This window comes from Calypte anna, chromosome 24, assembly GCF_003957555.1.
Source record: "Calypte anna isolate BGI_N300 chromosome 24, bCalAnn1_v1.p, whole genome shotgun sequence".
NCBI lineage: Eukaryota > Metazoa > Chordata > Aves > Apodiformes > Trochilidae > Calypte > Calypte anna.
Window position 1 is genome coordinate 5,299,125 of NC_044269.1, and position 24,895 is coordinate 5,324,019.

General features: G+C 45.1%; 1 protein-coding gene across 1 annotated transcript; it reads left to right on the forward strand.

Annotated features, from left to right (window-relative positions):
- The first annotated feature begins 1,998 nt into the window (after nt 1-1,998).
- Nucleotides 1,999-15,212, forward strand: TTC12 (tetratricopeptide repeat domain 12). Its single transcript, XM_030464851.1, has 21 exons — nt 1,999-2,062; nt 2,499-2,657; nt 3,215-3,238; nt 3,782-3,859; nt 4,312-4,433; nt 4,942-5,001; nt 5,915-5,986; nt 6,436-6,496; nt 6,777-6,965; nt 7,525-7,594; nt 8,193-8,281; nt 9,057-9,225; nt 9,547-9,639; nt 9,825-9,888; nt 10,760-10,894; nt 11,359-11,460; nt 12,039-12,107; nt 12,877-12,978; nt 13,112-13,211; nt 14,521-14,746; nt 15,137-15,212. The coding sequence occupies exons 1-21, from the start codon at nt 1,999-2,001 to the stop codon at nt 15,210-15,212; spliced, it is 2,124 nt and encodes a 707-aa protein (XP_030320711.1).
- Nucleotides 15,213-24,895: the final 9,683 nt, after the last annotated feature.

Sequence of the window (24,895 nt, forward strand, 5' to 3'; positions counted from 1 at the left end):
AAAACCCATATTCTATTACTTCGCAGTCAGGAAACTTAAATTGATAAAAGTCACTGTTTCTGTTTCAAGGTAAGTCTCTGAGTTTCCCTTTTTCTCTGTTCCTGGCTTTAGCAGCTGCTTCCCTGAATCACACCACTGGATGGACTCTTCCCTGGTGTTGGGCTCGTTTTCTGCTGTAGCATCTTAATGAGCCCTGAGCAGCTCTGGGGCTCCTTCCTTCCTCCTAGAGAGCAACAGAGGGGCCTGGAGCACTTGGCCTGATTTACTATTGCTGCAGAGCACATGGCCATGTGGGGAGAGTGATGAGTTTTCCTTTCCTGGAGTTGTGCTCAATGACAAACAGACTGAAAGCTTTTTTAGTAGATCTTTGTATTTCTTCAGCTGTTCATCAGTCTTCAGACCTACCTTTCCTGGTAATATTATTTTGTCTCCTGCCCTGCTGAGGCCATGGCCCCCAACTCTCAGTGTCAGCTCTCTGTGTATCTGCTTTATCTGCAGGCTGTGCTGAAGGGTAAGTGAGTGGGTCAGGGGGGGGGTTAAGGGTTAAGGGAGGTGGCTGGAGATCTGCTGCAAAGTTTCTTCTCTCTCTTGCCTCTTCCAGCTGTGCTAGTGAGCTGGCTTGTCATCAGATAGGAATATATAAACACACATGTTTTTCGGGCATCATTTTAAGTGCTTCTGCACTGAACTCTGTGTAAATATTTAGAGACCTGGGTGCTGCTTCAGTAAAGGTGCCTCTCCCCTCTGCACATCGCCAATTAAACCCTTGTTTGTTGCAAACTGAGCCCCCCAGAGCTCCAGGGAAGGAGCAGGCACCACAGCCAAGCTCCCTGCAAGGGATGAGCAGATCTTGCAGCGGAGCTGAGAACTTAATTTGCTGTCATGAAATCTCTGCCTGGCTGCTACATTAATTCCAACTCTTTCTCTTCCACAGCTGCAATATTAGTTTCTTCTTGCTCACAGAGGCTCAGGTCCTCTTCATGCTTCTCTGGCTCCCTGGTGCAGCTTGCAGTCACCTCCCTGCTGGGGGCCATGGCACATCAGGAGCCCCACAGCCCCACATCTGCTGGTTCATCTGTAAGTTTATTACAAGAGTATCGGGAGGGAGCAGCAGTTTTCCATGCAGTGCTGGCAAATCATCCTTTTTCTTCTGTAGCCCTCCTGCAGAGCCTGATGAGCAGGAGAAATAAAGGATGGACGTGATGGCAGGCTGAGATGTAACTGCTGGTGTGGAGAGAGAAGGGGAAGCTGAGTGAGAAGAGCAGAAGACATTTGGATGCAGGTGACTGGGAGCAGGACCTGCCCATAGGGATGCTTCCATGGGCAGAGCTGACATTCAGTGAGAGAAGGGAATTTTATCAGTTTTGTGGAAAAGGGATCCAAAGGGATCTTCTGGAAGGGGCTGGAAGGGACAGGAGATCTTTGCTGATGGTGGAATTGGGCTGTTCAGCACCTTGTTGTAGCCCAGGAGAACATTCCTTCCTTTTCCAGGCAGTGCTGTGGGACACTGGAGAGCAGGAGGGGAATACAGGGGAGGTTTGTCACTTCCCAGTGGGATTCCTCATCGCATGCCCAGCAAACACCAGTCTGGAGGGGATTCTGTGCTATCCCAGCCTTCACATATCGCTACTTTCAGGCACCTCTCCTCTGTCCCATGCCTTTCTCTCCTGCCCAGGTCACAATGTGTGGAATTGCCCCATCCCGAGCGCAGCAGGGACCCGGCGATGCTTTGCCTTCTTTTGGTGGCTCCCATGAAGTGTCACCTCCAACCCCCTGGCTCGGATAACGTGGCCCCAGAGCCCCTCCTGAGGGTGGTGACGAGGACCCCTCCGGCTGGGGCCAGGTACGGGTGTGTGGCTGTCGCGATGGAGACGCGATCCGCGTGGAGAGACGCGAAATGGCCGCGGCTCCGCGCCCGCCGCTTCCGCGCGGTCCCCACGGCAACGGCAGCGACGCCACGGAGCTTCCGGAGGGTCCTGGTCCCGGTCCGGTTCGGCAATGCTGGGAGAGCAGGAGCGAGAGGAGGATTTCCAGCGGTTCCTCCGCCGTGTCGATGATATCAGTGAGTGGGCCGGAGGTTCCGTGGGTCCGGGGTGGTACCGGGCTGGGGGGAGGTGGCGGGTGCCGGTGGCCGTCGGACATCTCTGTTTTCTTCTGACAGGGCACTAAGGGGCTGAAAGAAAAAGGGGTGGGTAAAAGGGTGTTAGAAAAGGTATAGAAAAGAGGAAAAATTCTGCCGTCCCGGTTCCGGGTTTGGTTTCGGTGAGAGCTGAAGAGCTCAGGGGCCCTCGGGCTCTGTGGATGCCAAGAGTTGGTTTCTCAAGCCAGCAATTTCTGTCGTGTGGAAGCTCTGGGAAGAGAGATGAAGCTGTGTGGTTGAATGTTCCCATTCAGAAAGGCCACCAAAAGTGTACATCACACCTGAACCATTGCTCCCTCCAGGATCAGTCACATCCGTGTATATTTCTTTTCTTTTTTTCTTTTCATCCCCTTTTTAGCCAATTTAGTGCAAGGCTTGAGCTCCACAGACCTCTCTGTCAGGGAAAAATCCATTGCTGACACAGAGAAATGGCTCCATGATCAGGAAACTGCCAAGGAGGATGACAGCAAGGTCACGGTGAACAGAACAGTCATCAACACACAGCCTTCTGTAAGGGGTTTTGCCTTTGAAGTCTAAGTTGTATGCACTGAGATCTTTTGAATAACACTAATTCACATTCCTTGCCCAGGAGAAAAAATTTTGCACAATACTTCCAAGTACATTCTGACTGGGACTTTATGTTTTTTTCAGTAATTGTCTTCCTGGGAAGTACTGGATGTTCTGTTGTCCTTGTTGTCAGATTGCTAATAACACAGAATGCTTTTGTTAGGTTTATCCAAGTGGTGCCATAACTTGGAGTCTTTACCTGCACATCAAGAACCTGAGCAAAACTATCTGAGGACACAAAAGCCCTTTGTTAATTTCATCAGGGCTTTGATTCCTGCACCGGGGGTTTGGATTTCAGTGACAAATAGGAGCTTTTTGGTTATGTAAAAACTTACTAAAATTGTACTGCCCTTGAAGTGTCAGTTTCATATTCCCAGTGTTTCAGACACCCTGTAACTTCACCAAGTGTTCCTGTGCTGCTGTGGGTTTTGCTAACATGTCTGTGTGTCAGCATACATCATACATCATCCAGACATCCATGTGCTGTATTTGTTTTTTAGGACACAGGAAAGGTGGAGGCAATGCATGCAGGTAGGAGAGTGCCCTCTCTGGTATTTAGTATCTCTTCCATCTGTTTTAGCAGAGGTGGAGAGTAAGTGTTGCTGTTATTTCATGCAAGACCTAATTCCACTCCTGACAGAGTCAAAGCTAATTTTGTGGTGACTTTAATCAAAATTTAGTCTGACCTAGGAGCACACTTCAGGATCTTACAGTTGTTCCTAGGCAGTAAGCTTCTTGGTGTAGTTTGTTACCATATCCTGGCCTCACAGCTAAAAAGGTGGCCTGCTGAATTTAATAGGAAACAATTTTATATCTAGAGATAAGATACATGGAGCTATGTATGCAACTCCTGAGGGGTAGCTTGGTCTTTATAAAAGCTTGTCATTCATGTTCCAGTTTCACTGTTGAAATGACCCCTAAAATATTTTCTTTGAGAAATGACTCACCAATAATGTAGAAATAACTTTTTTCTAATCTGTAGATCGATCTTAATGAAGCTTGTAATGAAGCTTACATTTTTATTTTATTTTATTTTATTTTTTTCTAAACCACCATCACCTCTCCTGGTCAAAGATGGATTCCTGGCAGTTTTGGAAGCTGATGCAAAAGAACGAGCTAAACGAAGGAAGAGAAATGAACAATTAGCAAACGGTAATTGCCAAAGGCTTTTCTGGCTAATGCCTTCAAGAACTACTTCCCAGGAGCTGGGCTGATTTAAGAGGCTGGTTTATTTGTTATTGCCATCCTTACACACACTGAGTCAGCACTTTGGATGCTGAGATCAATGTCTGCAGCTCTGTTTAGCTGGATAATAGGGCTCTGTATTTCACAGAGTTGCTGCAAGTTTGAGTAACATAGAGCTGGGCTGGGCAGAGACTCAATACTCAGTTTTCCCTCTGAAAGAGGAACTGGGGGGGGCCATGTGCACTGAACAGCTCACAAGTCCCTCACAAGTAATGGCTTAAGGAGAGAGCTGCAGTGGAGCTGGGCTGGAACTCTGATGGTTATTCCAACAGGAGGATTTGGCTTCTGTTTCCTCAGGCACTGTTCAAGGGGATCAGAAACCCAAACGTTGTTTTGGGTGCATGTCTGTTGTTTTGCAGCTCTGAAAGAGGAGGGAAATGATTCCTTCAGGAAAGGGGACTATCTCCTGGCCATCCAGAAATACACTGAGGGGCTGGAGAAACTGAAAGGCAAGCAGGAACTTTACACCAACAGAGCTCAGGTCAGCATGTGGAAATGAGCTACCACTGGTTTTTTGTGTTACTGTGCCTGGATAGAACCCAAAAAGGATTGTTCTGCTCTCCAGGTGAATTTCATTTAAAGTAATGTATGTTGCATTACAGAGAGGTTTTACAAAAGAGAGCAAACAATCTTCTCTTTCCTGGCTGTCCCTCACTACCACCAGTCCAGGAGTTTTGCTTTGCTGTCATGTTGAAACCAGCAGCTGTTTACTGTGGCTGTAAGAGAACAGCAAGACTGAAGGTTTGCACTCTTCGTATGTGTGTATTGAATGTTGGTTTATTAAAGTTATTCCAAATTACTCTAAGGAGGTGGAAGACAACTTAAGAAATAGCTGGTAATTATCCTGCTAAATCGAGGACTAATAAGTCTCTCTCTCTCTCTCTTCTTTTTTTTTTTTTATTTTTTTTAATTAGCTGATGTTTGTACAGTTGTTAGTGGAAATTGTTTGAACTATTCTCATTCTTCTGCCTGGATTCTTTTTGTTTCAGGCCTACCTGAAGATACACCAGTATGAAAAAGCCATTAGTGACTGTGAATTGGCATTAAAGGTAATTCCAGTCTTTTAGGAGCAGATCAAGTGCTCCTGGAGGGTGGGTTTGTGTGTAATTGATGGTGAGGAGACAGCTTCCATGTGGTAATGAGGGAATGCAGTGGTGCTGCAGAGATTCCTGCATCCTGATCCAGGATGAAGAAGTTAATATTTCAGTGCTGCCTTTGTGCAGAAGCTTTTCTGGCTCTTAAGAGCTTTTAATTTAAAGGTTTTTTGACTGATCATAAGCTGTTAATTCCATGCACCATATTTTGCTTGTTTTTCTAAAAAGGGGACAAGGACTCTCTAAGCTCACAAGCTCAGATCTGATGGGAAAGGTAAAGCTTCTATGAGAAGGCAAAGATCCAGTTGTTACATCAGTGATGCCCATAACTACAAGGCAATTAGCAGATTATTTATAACAATGTTGGCATAATCTCAAGAAATCAATATTCTGACACTTAACAACTTTATCTGTTAGTTAAATGCTTCCTCTGTTTTTTTTTTTAATTTTTTGTGCACAGCCAATGAAAGTCAGCTCTTGTTTTGTCCCTGGCAGAACTAATCAAAATGCACATGGAAATTCTGTTGCTATAAAAGTTCATCAATTCTAGACATGTTGATACAGGCCTTAACGTTACTTAATTGCATGAGAGTCTGCTTGTATTGCCTGAAATGCAGTGTTCTAGGAAGATACTAACACTGCCTGCTTTCCACCTGTAAGCAGACCAATGTTCTTTTCTTAGGGAAGGAAAACCAGCACCTGGAGATAGTAATTCTGCATTTCAGGTGCCTCTAATAGATGGTATAAATACCCTCTTTGGTGCTTGCAGTTATTTTGGGCAGCTCTAGCTCTTAAGCAGAAGGCTGGAAAACATATTAAAGGCTCAAAATTTCTAAAGACATAATTCATTATTCCCTTTTTAACACAGTGCAATGGAAAATGTATTAAAGCCTATTTTCTAATGGGGAAAGCTCACCTGGCACTTAAGCACTACAGTGAGGTAAGTGGATTAAATCTTGTGTCCCAAGGACCATGACTTGTTCTACTTTTCCATGATGTTTGGGGTGAGGGAGAAATTCATGACCTTAAGAACTGCACAAATGGAAGTTTGCTGAGACTTGAGAGAATTTTTCTGTGTTATAAAGACTGATAATGCCAAAATCAAGTCACCCATCTTAGCAAAATAGCCTCTATCTTTGACTTTGGTGCACACAGAGTGTAGGAGGACATCTCTGTGAAGCTGTGTAGGGACTGAGTAATATTCAGCTTACACTTTGAATTACAGAAGTTTTGAGTTGTGTGTCTCCAAGATTTTGTTTTTCACACTTACTAAGCAGTGTGGCCCAAGGACGTTTGAGCTTGAACAGGATGACTCTGACTAAGATAGAAGTTTTTATCACCTTCCCATTTTTATCTTAAAATCAGAGCCTATTTCTTTTCTCTGTTAAGTCCAGGCAGTGCTATGAGAAGATGTTACAAACTGATCCCCAAAAGAAAAGCCTATTTGAAGGTGAGAAATACAAATTTATACGTTCCTTGTTTTCTGATCAAGATAAAACTTAATCCACAGCACTGGTTTGCTCCTCAGAACTTTTGATGGAGTCTCTTCATTCATCTTTTGTTTCTGTTTCTTCTTTAAGCTCTGTTTCACTCCCCAGATGGGGGTTCTTCTCTACAGCTGTATGTGGAAGCTCATTGGGTCAGCTTCGTATTTTACTTGAAACTTGACCTTATCAAACCATCTGACTTGGCTGTGCTGTGCTCTCTTTGGTTTTTTTTTTATTTCCAAGATTGTGTGAATGAGGTAAACTTGGAGGAAAAAAGAATGAAAGATGAAGAGAATGCACTGAAGGAAGTTGAGGCTGGAAGTCTGGCTGCTCTGTCCATAAAGGAGCTGCTGGAGGCACTTGGGAGGCCTGCCCAGAGTATCCTCTACTATACAGCAGGGATCAGGCTTTTGACAGGGGCTGTGAAAAGCTGTAAGTATGTGATGGAAAGCTTGTTGCCCTGAGCAGTTGTAGTCCAAGTGGATGAATACAAGTGGAGTAGTTTCTAAAGGAACAGAAAAAATATTCCTGTAGTTCAAACATAAAATCAGTCATGTTTAGTATTTCAAAATGTATGGCCAGTAGATATCTACATAATTTTTTTTTAGAACTAGTCCAGTACTGTAGCTGAGCTGCAAGGCACATGAATCTTATGGATTTGGATCTCTTAAGGGCTGTTTGATTTGTTTAGAAATATATTTAAGTCTCTGTTAAAGCATATTGATTTGAAAATCAATGTCTTGTCTCAGTCTTCCCAAAAAACCTTTAACTTGAAGTCAATTATTCTTTGCAGCACGAGGTGATCTTCAGCTTCAGAGCTGCTTTTACAGCACTCTTGGAATTTTTCCTCTTTTAACTGAGTTCTCTACCCAAAGCTGTTGATTCAGTGACCTTTTCTTTTAACACCGTGTTATAGAAGAGCAGGAGTCTCTGAACAGTGCACCAGCCAGATGGCTCATGGAGCTGATCTGTTTGTCTCTGAATTTTTCAGGCACTGAGCAAACTTTATTTAGAACAAACAATGGATTCAGTATCCTCAAAGACAACGAGACTGTAAGACGGTAAGAGCTCTCAGATGAAAACAGTGGGGTGTTACAGCAGGAGGGAAGGAAAATATTGTTTTCAAGAAATACAATCACTTCTTGAAAAGCAGCTGAAATGATCACAAGATAGTGTAATAACAGATTTTAATATCTGCATGGACTGGCAGCACAAACAGAGCTCTCTTGGATGCACTGAGCAGACCCAATGAACTTTTGCTTCTGTCTCCTGTTTCTGTACGGTCCTGTCATGGGGAGAGCAGATTTGCACATCCCTGTCTGCAAAGGGTTTTTACACCCTGGCTACTCCTGACTTCTCTCAGTACAGAACTCAAGTACCAACTAAAGTTCTGTGCTGCGTCAGGCTCCTGGCTCTGTGTGTGTCAAGGGTAGGGCAGAGCTGGGAGGGCATCTGGGCTCACAGGAGGTCATCAGGAAAACAATTCTGAGAGTCCTAAAAATGTTTAACCAGGTTAATCAGCTGGGTTAAGAGCTCATGAGCTTAAGTGTTCATCTGGGAGATCCTCCTCTCTGTGGTACTTTGCTGATTTCCTTAGCCAAGGGGCTAATTGTTTGATCTGTCCTTTGCTCTCTTTACAAGCAAACATTTCTGCTTTAGGGGCTTCTGTGCAGAGAGAAAAACCAGTGCTGAAGTGGACCTGTCTGTTTCTCTTCTCTTCCTTTGGCAAGCTGTCTGCACAGGAAATGGTAAAACTTTGTAATCAGCATTAATCATTGTTAGTGTGTGGTTAATGAGGTAATTACTGTGTCTGAAGCTGCTGTTTGGCATGAACATCACTTTCCCAGGGCACAGGGGTCCAGACCTTGCAAACTTTTAAGGGTCAAGTGCAAGTGTTGGAGATGAAATTTCTGGTCTATTTCTGTGAGCATCTTAAATCTACTGAAGGGATGGAAAGTCAAGTCCCTGTGATTATTTAAGAGAATATCACTTGTATTGTTTTGTCTTCTCTTTAAGCAGTTCCATCAGCAAAAAAAACAGACTTTTATAGAAGAGAAAGCAGGATTCCTTTGGCATTCACAGTCAGCAGTCACTGGGCTCATAGCCCTTTCCTCTGTTTCCAGGGAGTTCACATCTGTATCAGAAATAGTCTGGGGTGGTGGCAGAGATGCCAAGTGCCACACCAGGCAAATACAGAGTCCTTGGGGTGTTCTCTGGTGTCCTGTGGGCTCTGAAGAAGCACTGGGTGCCTGAGGAGCTGATGTGTTGCTGGTGACAGTAGCAATTCAAAGAGCAGAGCATCTGGTGAGGCAATGGAGCTGAGAGGTTGGTGGGTGTTTTGCCTTTCACCTCTCTGTAGGAGTGTTATGCAAGATGAACACATCAGAGTTAATGAGCACATTAAAGGGTGAAATAAAGACATCAAACCTGTTAAATCAGCACCTAGGAGAAGAGATCATAGGAGTAATAGGGGTGCCATTGTCTGTGACATTGCTCTTGGATTTTTCTTGGTTTTTTTTTCAGAAGAAAATCAGCGTCTCCTGTTGACTCACTGTGCTGTGAATGCACAGCTGGCAGAACTGCTTTCTTCTGGGATACCAGAGATCCAAAAGGAGACCTTGGCACTGATTTCTCTTTACTCAGGCAATGAGAATGGGAGGAGACTCTTGGGCAAGCACCAGGACCTAACCAAGTAAAAAACACTGCTGTACCCCCAAAAAATCTCCTTACTGCCTGGCTTCCCAAATGTTCTGAACTTGTTCCACTCATTCCAGCCTTTCAGGTGTGACAGGAACACTTCTTGTCCTTGAGGGACAAGCTGAGCAAAAGTAAAAGATACATGTGTGGGGAAAGTGAGAGATTCAAGTGCCACATTATTGCTGTAATGGCTGTTAGGGAAGGGAGTGTTTGGGTGGCCTGGTAAATCTACCTTGGGCAAAACCTCACTGCACACAAACCAGTTTAAGATCATAAATTCTATTTGATCTTTAAGAATTTTTTTTTTCAATAACAGATGGCTGCAGGTTTTGATGATGTTTGTCAACAGCACTGATGCCAGGGCTGACATTGCCATGGACATACTGACTGATTTAACTGAGCTGGAAAGGTAACTTACATTTCTTCATTCATTTTTGTGAAGTTGTACTTTGAAATGTACCAAGTGAACTAGAGAGAGAGCTGCTGGCCTTTTTTGCTGTGAGTGTACATTGCTGACTGATGTCTTCATGTTGCTGGTGTGTTGCCTGTGATTTTTGTCTAAAACTTTAAGTGACTTTCTTTATCCCTCAACAGGTTCAAAGCCCAGTGTCGTGTCACACTTGCCACTGATGTTTTAACCTTATTCTCCCAGTTGCTGGTAGGAAAGATCTCAGTTTCTGTCTATTTACTTTCCTGTAGCTGTCTCAGGACTGTTCTTTCCAGGTTTACATCCCATTGCTCCTGGAGAGAACCCCTCTGGGGTAGAACTGCAGTGTTTAATGTGTCTCTGATTCTATAAAAAATGCAGTTTTGTCTTGACACTTTCCTCAGGAAATGTTCTCAGTCTCTGGTACTGCTTGGGCTCTACACATCACTGCTGTCATGTTCAGTGAAAGCTCTGGTAACCTCTCAGTCCAGGATTTTTATGTTATGCTCTTCTTAATGTGACTTTAATCCACTGTCACCAACTGTTCTTGTCATGGATGGTGACTTTTTCTCTTTCCTTCTAATCTGAGAGATGAGAGTGAAGAGATGCCATGAGGTCACAAGGTAATGATGTGCAGTGGTTCAGATCCCTTTCCTGCTTATTGTTTATTTAAACTACAAACTAACAGACTTAGTCCAGAAACCTGTCCCCAGGCAGAGGCAAGATCTGTTCTGTTGCAGATACAACTGGCAAGGAAAATACTGCAACTTCTCCAAACAAGCAACAAGGCAATGCAGTAATTACAACATTTTTATATTGCTTGTTGCTCTTTCCTTTTGAACATACCCTTGCTGGAATTACACCTGCAGCAGAGACTGTTCTGAAAAGAGCAGTAACTTTTCCCCAAGACTCTTAAAACCTCATTAGGTGAGTGATTGTGAAAATGATTGTGAAAAAGGTTTGCAGACCTTGGGCAGTTGGGATTTAACATAGGTGAGAGAGATTCTGGAATCTCATTTTCCCTTGCCAGAGGGATAGGAACATGTATTTAATGTTTTCTTGTCATTTGTTGTTAAATTGTTATCCCACTCTTTCTTTTCAGACCTCTGCCAAGCTGGTGAACCAGGCAGCCCTTGCCCGTGCCATTGGGATCATGGGGAAGCTGTGTGCAGATGGAGGCATTCGGGTGCAGATGGCTGAGAGCCCAGAGTGCTGGCAAGGCTGCTTGAAGCTTCTGGTAACCACACTGGGCACTAGAACAGTGTGCTCAGCCCTGTCTCCTGGGGAAATGGCACCATGTTTGTCTATTAAAGCTCCAAACCCGTGTCCGTGATCCCGGTAGCTGGATCGAGGTCTCAAAGGTGTCTGTGGTGCACAGAAGTTGTGGATTGATGGATGGGTGAAGGCAAGGGAGTGATCCCTTGTTGTAAGTGGCCCCTTTCAGGGTAGGGATGCAGAGTGACCTCTGCCAACTAAAGAATGCAGAGGGTGGGAAGGGATCTTGTTAACTGCTCAGCCATCAGAAGTTTGGAGTCTACCAAGGTGAACCAAACAGAAGGACAAATCTGTATCAAAAAGTCACCATTAGCTCTGGTGCTCACAAGACTTCTCCTTCCTACTGAGCTCATGGTGTAAATAAGCACAGAGAAGACCAAGGAAATGCATCTTCTCAGCCTCTGAATGCACTCTGTTTGTCCACAGGATGAATGCAGTGATGGCAGCACACCCAAATACCACGAGTGTCTGTTTGCAGTGCTGGGCCTAATGATGAACTTACTGCTTGAATCAAACACCATCATCCAGGTATATGAAAGCTCTGGAGATTCTCTGATAGTGCTGTTCTTCTAATCACTTCCTCAGAGGTTCAGAATTGCTGGGGCAGTCAGAGCATCTTCCTCCTTTGGCACTGTATGTGGGCCTGATGCAAGTCACTGGAGTCACATCAGGGCATTCAGACAGAATCAGTGACAAAATGATTGTGGAATCCTGAGACCTTGCAGTCTGTGCAGGGAAAAAGAGCCCTGACTGTGTCAGGTGGATATAGAGCCCTTTTTGACATCAGGTGTGCTGAAGCACTTAGAGGCTGCCAGCCATGGATGGTGTTCAGTTAATTTTTAATTTTTACAGGTGTTTAAGGTTATCATTATGGGTAACTGATAATTTAAGAAAGCTAAAAAGTGAAAAATAATATTTTCCCTTCCCCTCCCCTCAGCCCATTCCAAAATTAATTAAAACTAAGGATCTCATCAAGAAGGAAGATTTTAAGTTACAGCTGAAGTGTTAGCATTTTACTGCCATAGGTGTCCAGATCTCCACTTTGTCTGTTAACCCATTTCTGCTCTAACCTTTGTGGACCTGAGTTTTGCACATTGTTGTTTCAGGACTTTGCTGTGGACATAAGCACCAGGTGCATGTCCCTCCTCAGGGACAAGGATGGAAGGATTGTGACAGTAAGTGGGATATCCATGGACTAATGAAAACTTGTATGAGCTGAGCTCACCTGAACCCTTCAGTGCCAACTGCTGCCCTGTGCCAGTCTCTTCATTAGGCTTTGAAACCTGAAATATTCAGTAGTAAAGTAGTAATATACCACTTAGTCATTTTATAAAATTATTTGATGGAAGAAATTCTCAATGTTTTCTTGAAACCTAATCCTCAGGATGGTTTTCAGTATGAAACTCTTAAAGAATCAATCTAGAAAAACCAGTTTGGGTGTTTAGCAGCTGTTTCTTTTTACAGTTCTTATATATGAATCATACCTGTGAGAATGTTCTCCTATCACTGGTGTGTAACTCCCACAGACAGCAGATATTCAAGGCAAATGGGTAGGAGCAGATGTGGACTCAGAGTCTGTTCTCCTCTCTGAACTCACGTGAATTGTTCTCATCTGTTTTACTTGACTTCATACCACAAGTGCTGAGGTGGTTCCTCCTAGGAAATTGTTTCAATAATAAAAATATGGGGAGTTGTCCTGACCTCAGTTTGGTCTCATCTCTCTCTACACTGAGTCTTTAGAAGCTGTCCTGAGCTCAGTTTCCAGTAACCAATAAAAAAAGCTGTGTACTAAGGATGGTTTTTGTTATATTTATGCAGATTTTTATCACTTAGATATCCTTGGTTTTATTGTGCAAAATTAAAATTATTTGAAAACTCCTTAATTTTTTCTGGACAAATAAACATGTTTTTTTTTTCCTTCTCTCACTCTACTTTCTAACTCAGAGAGCCATTGGAGTGCTCAGTCGCATCCTGCCTGCGTCCTCTGCAGCGGTGGAAGAAGTAGTGAAAGGAGGGGTGGTGAAAAAAATCATCAAATTCTTGAAAGTAAATGAATTTATTTTCTTTAGATCTGCTTGTATTGCTTCTTAAGGAAACCATAGTTGCCTTCTTAACCATGAGTAAGTCAGGGTATGAAATGTCTGGTTTTTAATGTATGCTTTTTTTTTAATTTATCCAGGCTGGAGGACAGATCACATCCAGTTATGGCCTGAAGACCCTTTGCATCTGTACCAGAAGTAACAGACAAGCTCAAGAAGATGTTGTAAAGTCAGATAAAAGTAAGTGACAAGTTTAGTAGGGACTGAATGCAGAGATGGAATCTCAGTGTCATCCAGCTACCTTTTTCCCCTCTAGAATGAAACTGAACACTGGGTTTTACTCTTGCAGGATTTTATCCATGTTTTCTGAGTAATGGGCTGTTTTACCTCCTGAAATGGTGTTCAATGAGCCTTAGCTCTGCATGTGGATGGGAAGAGGCACACTGGGTAATGAGCCTGCACTTTCTCTAGTAAAATGGCTTAATACACTTTTCTTTTTTGTTATTTATTTTGAAAAAGGGCTTGTAAAAGGTAACTGAACTGGGTTGTATTTCCCAAAGTTAGTGGCTAAAATAAGAAACTTCATTTTGACATTTTATTTCCAGAGGCTGGAGCTGTTTATAGAATCCCAGTTTCCTTCAAATTACATGTGGATATTTGTCCTGGTATTGAAAGGAAATGGGTAAGGAGAGGCATGTTACCAGACCAAGTGTCTTTAGGGTATTTTTTGCTATATTGCTTTAGTCATGTGGTATAACACTGCTTCGATTGCTTCAATATCCAGGTTCAATTAATGCTAATGTAACTACAACAGAGAATACTTAAATTTATCTGAATGGTTGTGTCTGTCAAGAAACTGTCAGCTCATGGAGTTCAACCTGAACCCTGAGGATTTCCACTCATTAAAAGCCTCTCAGAGCATCATCTTTCTTTTGTGCACCCCAGATGAGTTTCAGTGTCATCTGGAGATGAAGCTTTCATTTCCTCAGATTAGCAGTAACACTTCACTCATTCTTCCCACCAAAACTCTGAGGATTCATCTCATGAGAAGACACTATTTATTTTATTTTATTTTATTTTATTTTATTTTATTTTATTTTATTTTATTTTATTTGTCATATCTGTTTGCCAACCCAGACATTGCTCTGTTGCTGGGAGCCTGTTGGGACCAAGCTGTAATCCCAGGACATTCCAGCTTGGCACTCCCAGTGCTTTACTCCATGCTTGCCCTGCTAGTGAGAGGCCAGTGCAAGATCCTGCAAGCAACAAAGGTGGAATCTTCAGTTCCAGAGAAAAATTAAATGCAGACACACAAGCTCCATGGTAGAGAGACACTTAGAATGTGGATTCAGTTTTGTGAGAAAGACGTCCAGGCAGGAGAAGCTGAGAGAGCATCCTGGATCCTGAACCTTGCTATGAAATTCCCTTGCTCTTCCAGGTTGTCTAGAAAACCACTCAACATGGAACCATGCTAAAGACAGGAGAAAAAACCAGCTCTACCTGAGCAAATCTCTGTGCTACCTGTACAATAAATCTCTGTTTCCCCCAGGTTTCAGTGTGCTGCTGAAGCTCTTGGACTCAGAGAATGAAATTCTTGTGGGCAATGCTGCTCTCTGCCTTGGCCAGTGCCTCGGGGTGCCTGGAGCAGCAACATCCTTACTGAATTCCAGTGTTGTGAGGACTTTGTTGAAACATGCTGGGGGTGATGCTACAAGAACCTCAGTGCAGGAGAATGCAGCAATTGCCCTGGGGAAGCTCTGTGTCTCTGAGCCAAGGTACTGGGAAACACTGGGGGACTCCTGCACCACCTGCTTCTGGTTAGGTAGTGATTCTTAAAAACCTGAGCAATGAGAGGCAATTCTGTTTATAGAGTGTACAGTAAAGATACAAAAGGGAGGCACTTTGGTTGCTTAGTTTTGTTAATTAGAAATGTCCCCTCATTGCACAATTGTCAAGTGTTCTTTAGAACTTTTGGTTTCTTTTTTTGTGGGGAACAGTAATCTAGAAGCTCCATTTCTTATGCTACTTTAGAGGGAATTTCTTATTGTAGCATTTCAACAACCTCGATGGTTTGGGCATGGGGTATAGCAGAGTAGTGGAAGGTTAAAGCTCTGTATTCTTAGTCATTTTATATTCCCCCAGAAACTTTTCTCTTGTCTTCTCAGGCATATTTTTCAACTGAGGGAACTCAATGGCCTGGCTATCCTGAATTCCTCCATGAAGTATGTGCATAGCACCTGAGGACTTCAAGAGAACTTCAGAACATGCTGTTAACATGACTTGCTGTTGAGCATTTTCTTCTTTAATAAAACTAATTCAAATCTCTTCAGCTTTTCTGTCACTTTTCAGAGTGTTTGCTTCGTACAAGCTGATGAAGTAATATCAGTATAAGTATCAGGAGAAGTAAGTTAATTTATTGTCTAGGCTAACAACTAAAATAACAGTGATAAATCTGGTCTCATTATCAGCTGTGAGATATGCAAGACCAGGCTGTGGTTAGACTCTCAACCAGAGGAAGAAACAGACCACAAGTTGGAGATACAGAACTTCTGGAAAACTTTCTTGAAAGTGTGTAATGTGTAAAGGAGACATTACTGTGTGCTGATAGAGTTAGTGCCCTGTGTGTCAGGGCTGTAGAGATGCCAGGCAGGATAGTTTTCTTTCCCAGATAACTTACAGAATGGAAAAAAGATGAAGTGACCTGACCTTGGTTACCACATTCAGGTGAGTGACATGGCCAGCACTGGCACTGATAATCTCTCAGCACCTCCTCTCTTGTGTTATCTGCTGGACTACACTTTATCAGTTTGCTGAAGGACAGATAATGGATTATTGTTGTTTCCCTCAAGAGCAATCACTTTGTCCTCTGTCTTTTGCAATGTTTTCCTGAGCTGTCATTAGGCTCCTTAGCTGACTTTTGCTCATCTTTTTATGTATTTCCACAGCACTCACAGCAGTCATGGCTGTGTATGGTGTTCTCTCTTATCTCCTTACCCTGCATTGCTCTAAACTTTCTGTCTCCAAGAGTTTTCCTTGCTATTTGTGTGTGTGCAGGTGCCTGGCACTAAAAACATGCCTGATGTATGCTGCTTACTATCTTAAAGTGAGGATTTGCCAGGACACTAAAGCCTTATGGTTAAAAGCAGAAGGGGAGTAGCTGAACCCTTGCCTAAGGAGCCTCTGGTCTCTGTCAGTCATTATCAGAGGAACTTGTGTGCTTGTTAAGCATTTGCTGTGCTTGTTCTTTCACTGTGGTTTTCATTCCTCTCTCCCCAAGATGTTAGTTCAGGTGGCTCAAAGCCAGAGGGGTTATTGCTGAGCCCAGCACCAACAGAAAGGGATTGCTTTGGTGAAGGATCTCCTTCTGGGATGCAGACTGATCCCTGGGTGTTAGTGTCTCAGCACAAAATAGCAACATCTCCTGACCCTTACTGCGTAGAATAACCACAGACACTGTAGAGACCAATCATGTTTTCCATCTTTGCCATTCACGTGAGCACAGTCCCTTCATTTGTTAAAAAAAAAAAAAATCTGTTGATTCTGATTGGTGAAGGTTTTTGGTTTTTTTTTTTTATAAACAGGTTATTGGTTGCTGTCTGGCCTAGACTCTTATAAAGTAACCCAATATTCTGCCCTCCCAGGACAAACACAGCAAAGGCCCATTGCTAAGAGGCAGCAGTGACTCCTTAGGGAGCTGTGTCCTGTCTGAGGATATTGCTGTTGTGGTGACCCAGGAGCTGCTTCACAAGATGCAGGACAGATTCCCCACCTTTATTCTGATTGCAGCTGCACTACTGGATTTAACTGGTGAGTGATGTTCTTATCTCATTTGCTGTCATCCTGCCTTCTTTTCCTCCCTTACCAGTAAGCAGGAAAACTTTGCTAAATATTGTGCCATCAGTCTCATGTGTGACAGCCATGAGAGGAAAGAGCAAAGTCCCTCTGTGGTGCTGTGCTGGAAGGCTCAAGGTCTTCTTTGAGTGGTTTCTGTTGTGGGAGTCTCAGTGAATGTGAAGACAGAAAAAAAGTAAAATGCATAGATAAACCAATAGCCTTTTAAACCATAGATGTGCCTCTTTGCATGATAAAGTGTCTGCTTTTCCTCTGAGAAGTTAAAGGTAGAGAAGTTCCTGTGTTCTGCCTGCTCTGTGCCCCTTCCACAAAACAAACTGTGTCCTGCCTGGTCTCCCTGGATGAATCAAGAAACTCCTGGCAGGACTGGGATACTGGGGGAGGAAGGGTGGCTAAGGGGAGCCAGCTGAGTGATCTCATTCATGTATATATTAATCTTGCTTTGCTATTAGACCTACCAGCCTGTCTTCAGGCAGCATGAGGGGTTTCATCCACCTGAGATGTTTTTTAATGTCCTTGTACAATTAAGTAAAGGGTACCTCTCTGCCTGGTTAATGCTTTGCATCAGTATGGCAGGAGTCTGAGGTTCCAACCTCTGAATGACAGTGAGTATGAGGAGCAGAGGATCAGATTTATAGGAACTGGCTGTAATAATGGCAATACCAGAGCCTCCCAGCCTCCCTCCTGTATGGTTCTGAGAGGAGCCACTGGCTGCTTAACTTTCTGCTCCCTGTTCAGCCTGGTGTAAAGTGCTGCTGCAAGCTGCTAAAAGTTCAGGTACAAGTGCATGGTCAGAGGGCTTGTTTTGTGTTCATCAGGTGCCTCCAGTGATGAACATCACATCAGTGAAGTGTTAAGCCTCAGCCTACCTGGAGAAGACCAACCAAGAGCTGAGAGCAGCCCAGTGCCCAGCAAAGTGTTTCCCAGTACAGATGATACCTCAGCTGAGGTGACTTCAAATTTTCAGAGTCCAGCAGTTGATGCTACCAGTGAAATGCCAGCTGACCTGATTCCTGCCCATACACAGGCAGCTGCAAAGAGAACATCCATGCTGCCCAAGGACTGGGTTACAAACTTGGAGCTGCCTGAACAACTGCACACAGAAGCAAGCTTAAAACTTCAGGCTGGACACACATGTCCTGGCAAGCTCCTGAACAACATGAGGACCATCCCCATCTCCAGGCAAGGACCACAGGATACCACACATCAGGAACAGCCAGACAGGTCACTGCAAGGAAAACCAGAAAATATTACTCAGGCTGGTTTCAGTCCTACCAGCTCTAGTGCTGGGCTACCCCAGCCCTTTCCCAGTGGAGGGACACATCAAGGCTCTCCTGAGTTAGCAGCTGCCTCTTCCATCCCTGTTACCAAGAACATGGAGGTGCCAAGGCCTGAAACATCTCTTCTGACTTCAACAGTAAATTTTCACCCTCCAGGAGAAGAAGTAGAAGCATCTTCATTTCCTGACAGAGTGAAGATTGCTCTGGAAAGTGCAGGAGTGGGTTGGTTACCACCAGGAATGCCTCCCACTAGCAACAGGCTAAAAGACACAAATCCAGAAGTCCAGCCTGGCAGCAAAGCTGATGTGACACCTGCATACCTGAAGGGTATGGATGCTAAGGCTACAACTTTGGCATTCCTACAAAAGCCAGCTTCAGGGGACCTTGATGCAGTCCATTCCAGAATGACACAGACAACTGCTGCTCAGTTTACCCCCGTTATTTCTGTGAAGCAAGAAAAAACAGGCAGTAAAGCCATAAACTCCACAACAGCTGTGATGAGTGGTTCTGGACACCCAACCCAGTTGCCTGCTCTTCAGACACTCCCAGAAGGACACCTAAGTTCTTCTTCATTATTGATGCACCTGGAAGCTCTGGTCCATGATGATTTGCTTCCCTTTCCATTCCAAGGGCCCATCAGCAGAACTGACAGAGAGCAGCCCCTCTCTTTGTCCCAGACTCTCAACTGTACAAAACATCTTTCCCAACATCTTTCCCAGGAAACCACCAGGAGCTCTCAAGAAGTCACAGCTTTGCATAGAGGTGCTGATCATCAGATGATGACAAGAAAACCTGAAAAATCCACATCCTCTGAGAGCCCACAGGCTTCTGCTAATTCATCCTCATTAAGCCAGCCATGGATTTCCACATTAAAACTTCCTCAAACTACTGCTGAGCTAAAAGGAGTAACATCTGCACTCTTTCCAGGTACATCTCCCTTTGAGAACACAGCCCTCCAACCTACAAGCACTTTTGGGTCTGTCCCTGCAGGGCTTCAGCCACCAGCTACATCTTTTCCTACTTACCCTGGATTGCAGCTAACGGGCATCCCCCCCACTGCTGAGAAAGGACTTCACATCCCAGCTTCATCCACATCTCCTGGTTCTGGGACTCAGGTTCAAGGCATTTCTGCCCATCCTCTGTCTCAGGAAGCCTTTCCTGTGATGCTGCAGATGAGCCCAGGAGAAGACTCCAAAAGAAAGAAAAGTCTCCCACAACAGACAGGCAGAACTGGTTCCCCCCCACATCCCAGCCCAGTTCCCAGCCCCTCTGGACTGCCTGAGGAGGGGAACCAGAAAGTTCCTCTTCACAGCTTTGCCCCTTCAGCACCACAGACCCAGCAAACTGACAGTGTGGCAACTTTTGCTCCCAAACTGCCCTCACTCAGTGCACAGGGAAGTCAGTCCAGCTCCAGAGCAGCTTACCCTGAACCAGTGGTGCCCAAAATTTCTGGTGGGATCCCAGCATATCTGGCACAAGCACTAGTGCAGCAGTTTGGGATGTCTCATGATGCACTTAGCAAAAACCTCAGTGCCTACAGAGGTGAGCAACTTCCTATGCTACCATCATCCCCATCCTTGTCCTTTCTGCTTAAGAATAGCAATGGGATGATATGCCTGCAGCCCATGCAAGGTTCCCCTCTACCTACAAAATTCCCAGACACCAGTCTTGGGGGTCTGGTTTCTGTTCAGCAAATCCTGGCAACATCAAATTCTTCACCATGGGACCTTGCAAGTTTTCAGAACCTGAGCCTGTCCAGTTTAATTCTGGTTAGGCCTGTTTTTATCCTTCTGCCCACTGACAGACCAGATTTGTGGGTGGTGCCCTCTCCTGAGGGTGTGGATGGCCACGAAACTGCCCTCTTGTCCACAAAAGAGCAAGATGTGAATTTGGGCAGCCCTGAAAGCAGCCATCACATCCCAACAAAAACAAGTTCCTCTCATCTCAGTAGTAAATCTTTGGGGTCTGAAGCTACTCTCTCCTCCATGTCTAACCCACAAGAGGAGAAAACAACCCAAGCGTCTCAGCCCATGCTAACAAACCCTAATGACACAGCCATCACTACTTTGTTTCAGGCTGTTACCTCCCTATCAAATCCTTTGCTGGACCCACGGGGGAGGATTGGCACAACTCTCCAGGCCATGCATCTGCAGAGATTGCCTGGAGAGATGCAGGTACCTGCTCCCAGTTCCCAAGAGGCCAAAGGCACTGATTTGTTTTTACTTAACCCAACATCAGCAGAGCCCTTTACCCCCACTGCACCACCTCTGGTGCTGGCTGCACGCCACAGCCCTTCTGTTTCCCCCAAAGTATTTTTCACTGCTGAAAAGCCACCTCCTTCTTCTGTATTTCCCTTTTTGTCAGCAAAGGGACACTCAGATTTCCAAGCAGCTGCCCACCCTCCCTTTCCTCTCACAGGGACTGTAGGTCAAGTCCAGCACAGTAAGAAATCAGTGCTGCCAACTCTTGGCCATCACCCAGGCTTGGTGGTGACACCTTCCTCTGGCCATGCACAGTGCACTGAGTGTTTGACCTCCCACTCAGCTGCACCCAGGAAATCCCCAGGAAAGATGCCTTCAAGCACCATGCAGTCCCCATCACAGAGTCTGCCACACACTGAGTCACTGAGCAGGCTGCCAGCACCAGCTCAGCTTGAGCTCAGCACCTTGCTGGCTTCCTCAGCACCAACATCTGGAAATGATCAGAAAGAGTCAGCAGGCAGCATGGGCTGCTCAGGAGGAGTCACTGTGCATGCTAAAGCAGCACAAACCCACACTTCTGTAAAACCTGATCTTACTAAACATTTGGAATTTACTCCCATTGTGCCTAAGCTCTTCACAGTGAGAGGGAGTCCCAGGGCAGTACCAGCACCGACTCCATTTCCAGCAAATATCCAAATGAAAACAACCATTTCTGGGAAACTTCTGGCTACAGTTACCCACCCAAGGTTGTACACCAATTCTCCTGCAAGCCCACCTGCACCTACATCTGCACATGTTTCACTGCTATCAGCCATGAAACATGACCACATCCATCAAGGCACTACTGAACTGCTCTCTCCGGCCAGGATGGGGGAAAATACGAAGCCAACTGAAATCGGCACAAGTGCAAGAAAAATAGGAATTGGTGTGTTCTTGGGCACAAGTACAGCTGTGTCAGCCACCTTGAACAAACAGACACAGCAGCCACCAACAGCACTTTTAGGGAATAAGATTGGTTTCACTCCTGAACACCTATCTGTGCCTGCAGGCTCTAGCATTGCTCTGGAGGCACAGCCTCAATGGGCACAGCTCACATCACAGTCTGCAGTGGTGATGACTTCTCTCACTGCAGCTAAGAATGATTATATCAGCACTTCACTTATTAACAAAAAAATGTTCCTCCTCCCAACAACAACTATCCCACCTGAGCCCACAGTTACCAGAGGGAACAAATCAGCTGCTGTCTCTGCATCCCTGGGGAGGAGTGAGGACATCTTAGTGGAAGGAGATGCAGGCACCACTGGCCAGCTGCCCACTCAGGCACCCAGGGCTTCACCACATCAGGCAGTGGCAAGATTCCCTTTGGAGAAGGCATCACTGGAAGATAACACTGAACATCTGACTGTTCATTCCAGCCCTGGCACCATCACTCATGCCCCTGGGCCATCTACAACCAAAGAACTCCCTGTCTCTGCTAGTAAGCCTGTGAGTGAGGTTACTGCTCAGACAGCTGCTGGCCACAAAGTCCTTGTGAATGATGCTGAGATGATTCTGGCCAGAGATCTGATCCAATTCCCTCCAACCTCAGAGAACCCCTGGTATTCTTCTAAGGATCTGGTGACACTTAGGCCAGAGGGGAATTCCTTGCTGAGTGTTACAAACACTGAGCAACCCGAGGGGCTGTTGTTAAACACAGAGGCAGAGGAGATGGTTGGAACAAACCAAGTAACAGAAGAAGCAGAGGAAGGCTCAGTAACTGTTCTGACACTGCTGGATTCAGAGCCCAGTGCACTGCTGAGTGAATCACACCAGTGGAGGGTTTCACAGTCAGATGCTGCCATCCTGAATGGGTAATTATCTCACTGTGTTGCTGCTGTGTCTTTATGCTGCATGATTTGAGGAGGGGGCTTAGTATCCCAAAGTACTCCATGTGCTCAGTAACCTGGGTGTGCTGCCTTGTGGCTTTAAGGGCACCCAGCTCCTTCAGCACTGACTTTATAGGTGTTAAGGGGTCCTTTCACATTTCAGATATTAATACTCTCCTTCAGACCTAGGGTATTTTTAAGCTGTAGCCTGAGTTTCTCTGCCTCTCTTCCCCAAAACAATCTACATGCAATTTTGCAAATGGGAACCTTTGATATTGCTCAGGTCATCAAATGCACTAGCAAAGAAGGCAAATATTTCCAGGCAGCAAAAACCTTCCAAGTTCCCCTCAGTTCTAATGAGCTGACTGAAGGCAGGAGGGGGATCGTGGGAGGGTCTGTCAGGCTTTGCTCATTTGTTTCAACTTACTGTTTGGTTTCCCTGAGCAAACTCACCCTAATGCTGTTTTATTCCTGACAGGAGCCTAGCTGGGCCTCAGCTTTTTTTCCTTCTTTCCCAAAAGCCTTGCAGTTGTGAGTGATGATGCCTGTGGCTCTGGTAACTACACCGTACGGATGAGCCTGAGCCCTGCTGCAGACTCAGGTCCTGAGCTGGAAGGGTCAGCATCTTCCCAGGAGAATTTCCAGGCTCTGATTGCTGTGCAGAGTAACAGCACCCAACCCCTGCTCCGGATCCAGTCGTGCTGTGTGACACCTTCTGCCAGCCCAGGGGGACCAGGAGCGAGGTGCTGCCTGTTCCACAGGTCAGAGACACAGCTGCAGGGGTGGCCACAGCTTCATCAGGATCTTAGGGGCTGGGATGCAAAGGGGCTCATCCCTGAGGGAACCTCTCTCTGCTGTCCTGTGGCTGCAGTCTGATCTCTTTGGAGGTCAGAGGAACCTCAGAGCAGTGAGAATGAGTCTCCCAGAGTGCTCTGGTTCCTGAGCTGTCTTGTACGACAATCTTTAGGGAAAAAAAAACACCTAACTTCACCCTTTTATTTATGTAAGTAAATTCTCCATGCTGTGCTGTCACAGGTGTCAGGTTTACAGCATCCTCCTGCACCTCCTGCTAAGGGACAGCACAGCCTAGGAGCAGAGCAGTTCAAGGGTGGGAGCCAGGCTTCTCCATAGCCCTCCGTTTCCCCATCAGCATTTCATGGCTGTTCTTGCCTAATCTGTCTGGACTGAGCACTAAGAAACTGGAGAGTTCATTAACTGATGTTTGTAAAACCACCGGGGCATGAAATGTGTGTTAGAAGTGCTACACATTACAATCATCACTAAAAGAGCTTCTTTGATTTCCCTGCATCTGCTAAAGCAGGAAATCACCTCCACAACGCTTCAGAATTTGTCTAGGTCAGGGAGCAATTGTCACACTACAGCTGCCATTTTAATGGTTCTGACAAAATCAACTTCCTAAGACAATTTCTGCTGCTCTAGGACTGTGGCCTCTGTGCAGGAAGAGGTACAGCCTGAGATGCTGATGTTTTGTGGAGTTTCTTCTGACTCTGCAGGTGTAGGTCCCTGTATCATCAGATCCCCTTCTTCCCTGCCTTTATTCAGGGAGAGCTGGGATTTGAAACTGCTTGCCATTTGTCTTTGCCAGGTTGCCATTTGGATGCAGACACATCCAGTTACTGCAGAGCAGTAAATCCAGAGCTGCTGGTTTCACTATCCAGCTGTTCCAGATGCTGAATCATTCCGTGGCCTATTTGCACTGTGAGCTGAATGTCTGTCTGCATGGGAAAACAGAGTGTGAGCAGGTATGTGGGATGGGCCTTGGGTCTAAGGAACTTTGGGAAAGATTTGGTGCTTCCAGCAAGTACAGCTGATTCAGTGAAGAATCTTGATGGTGCTTAAGGTGTACCTAGAAGGGAGATTCATGAGAACAGCTGAGCTGCATAGAAGAGCTGGAAAATCTCAGGAAATTTAGCCAGTCAGGTTGAGACTGCTTTTTAAGAGCCTTTGGCAGGAATTAAAAAATTGATTGGATGAACATGTGAAGGATGAATAGCTGCATCTTGCATGTGCCCTTCTTGCTTTACCAGTACTTCCTGGTCTGCAGGCACAACCATTGCACCTAAAAAGAGTTGTACTGTCTAGGAAAGAACTCAGCCATCTCCTGTAACACGAGTCACCACATCAGGATCACCCCATATCTAGTCAATTGCTTTGTTAAAAGTCTGGAAGATTAATTGATAATATGAAATGGTAGCAACAGGTGCTAATCCCTAAGGAAAAGGAATTGGGGAGCAGAGATTTACATATGAGCTGGTCCTAGCATTAGGAAACTCACTGTTTGGAATGACAGCAGAGCTGGGCAAGGACTGAATTTGACATCTCTGATCAGCACTGTGGTTGCTGTGGACCATGCACAGTCACAGTGCTGAAGGTTCTGCTCAGGCCAGTGACTTTCAGGTGGGTTTTGTGTGTCTTTCCCAGGACTGCTTTGAAAGCGTGGAGCCACTCCTCCAGCCAGGTGACAGAAACAGCTATGGGAACACACACAACCTCATCTCGTTTGGTCCAGTTTTGAGAATGAAGAACAGGCTCCTATATAAACCTGTGGAAGGTGGGTTTCCTGTTTTTTGTTTGTTTTTTTTTTTTCTTCTCTGTCTCTCTCTCTCAGAGAGGTTGCTGTTTGACTTTTCCTGCTGTGAAAAGCAGTGCACTTTTAACAGCTTTCTTGGAAGCCACCTGGTAGGACTGCTTTGTATCCCAACAGC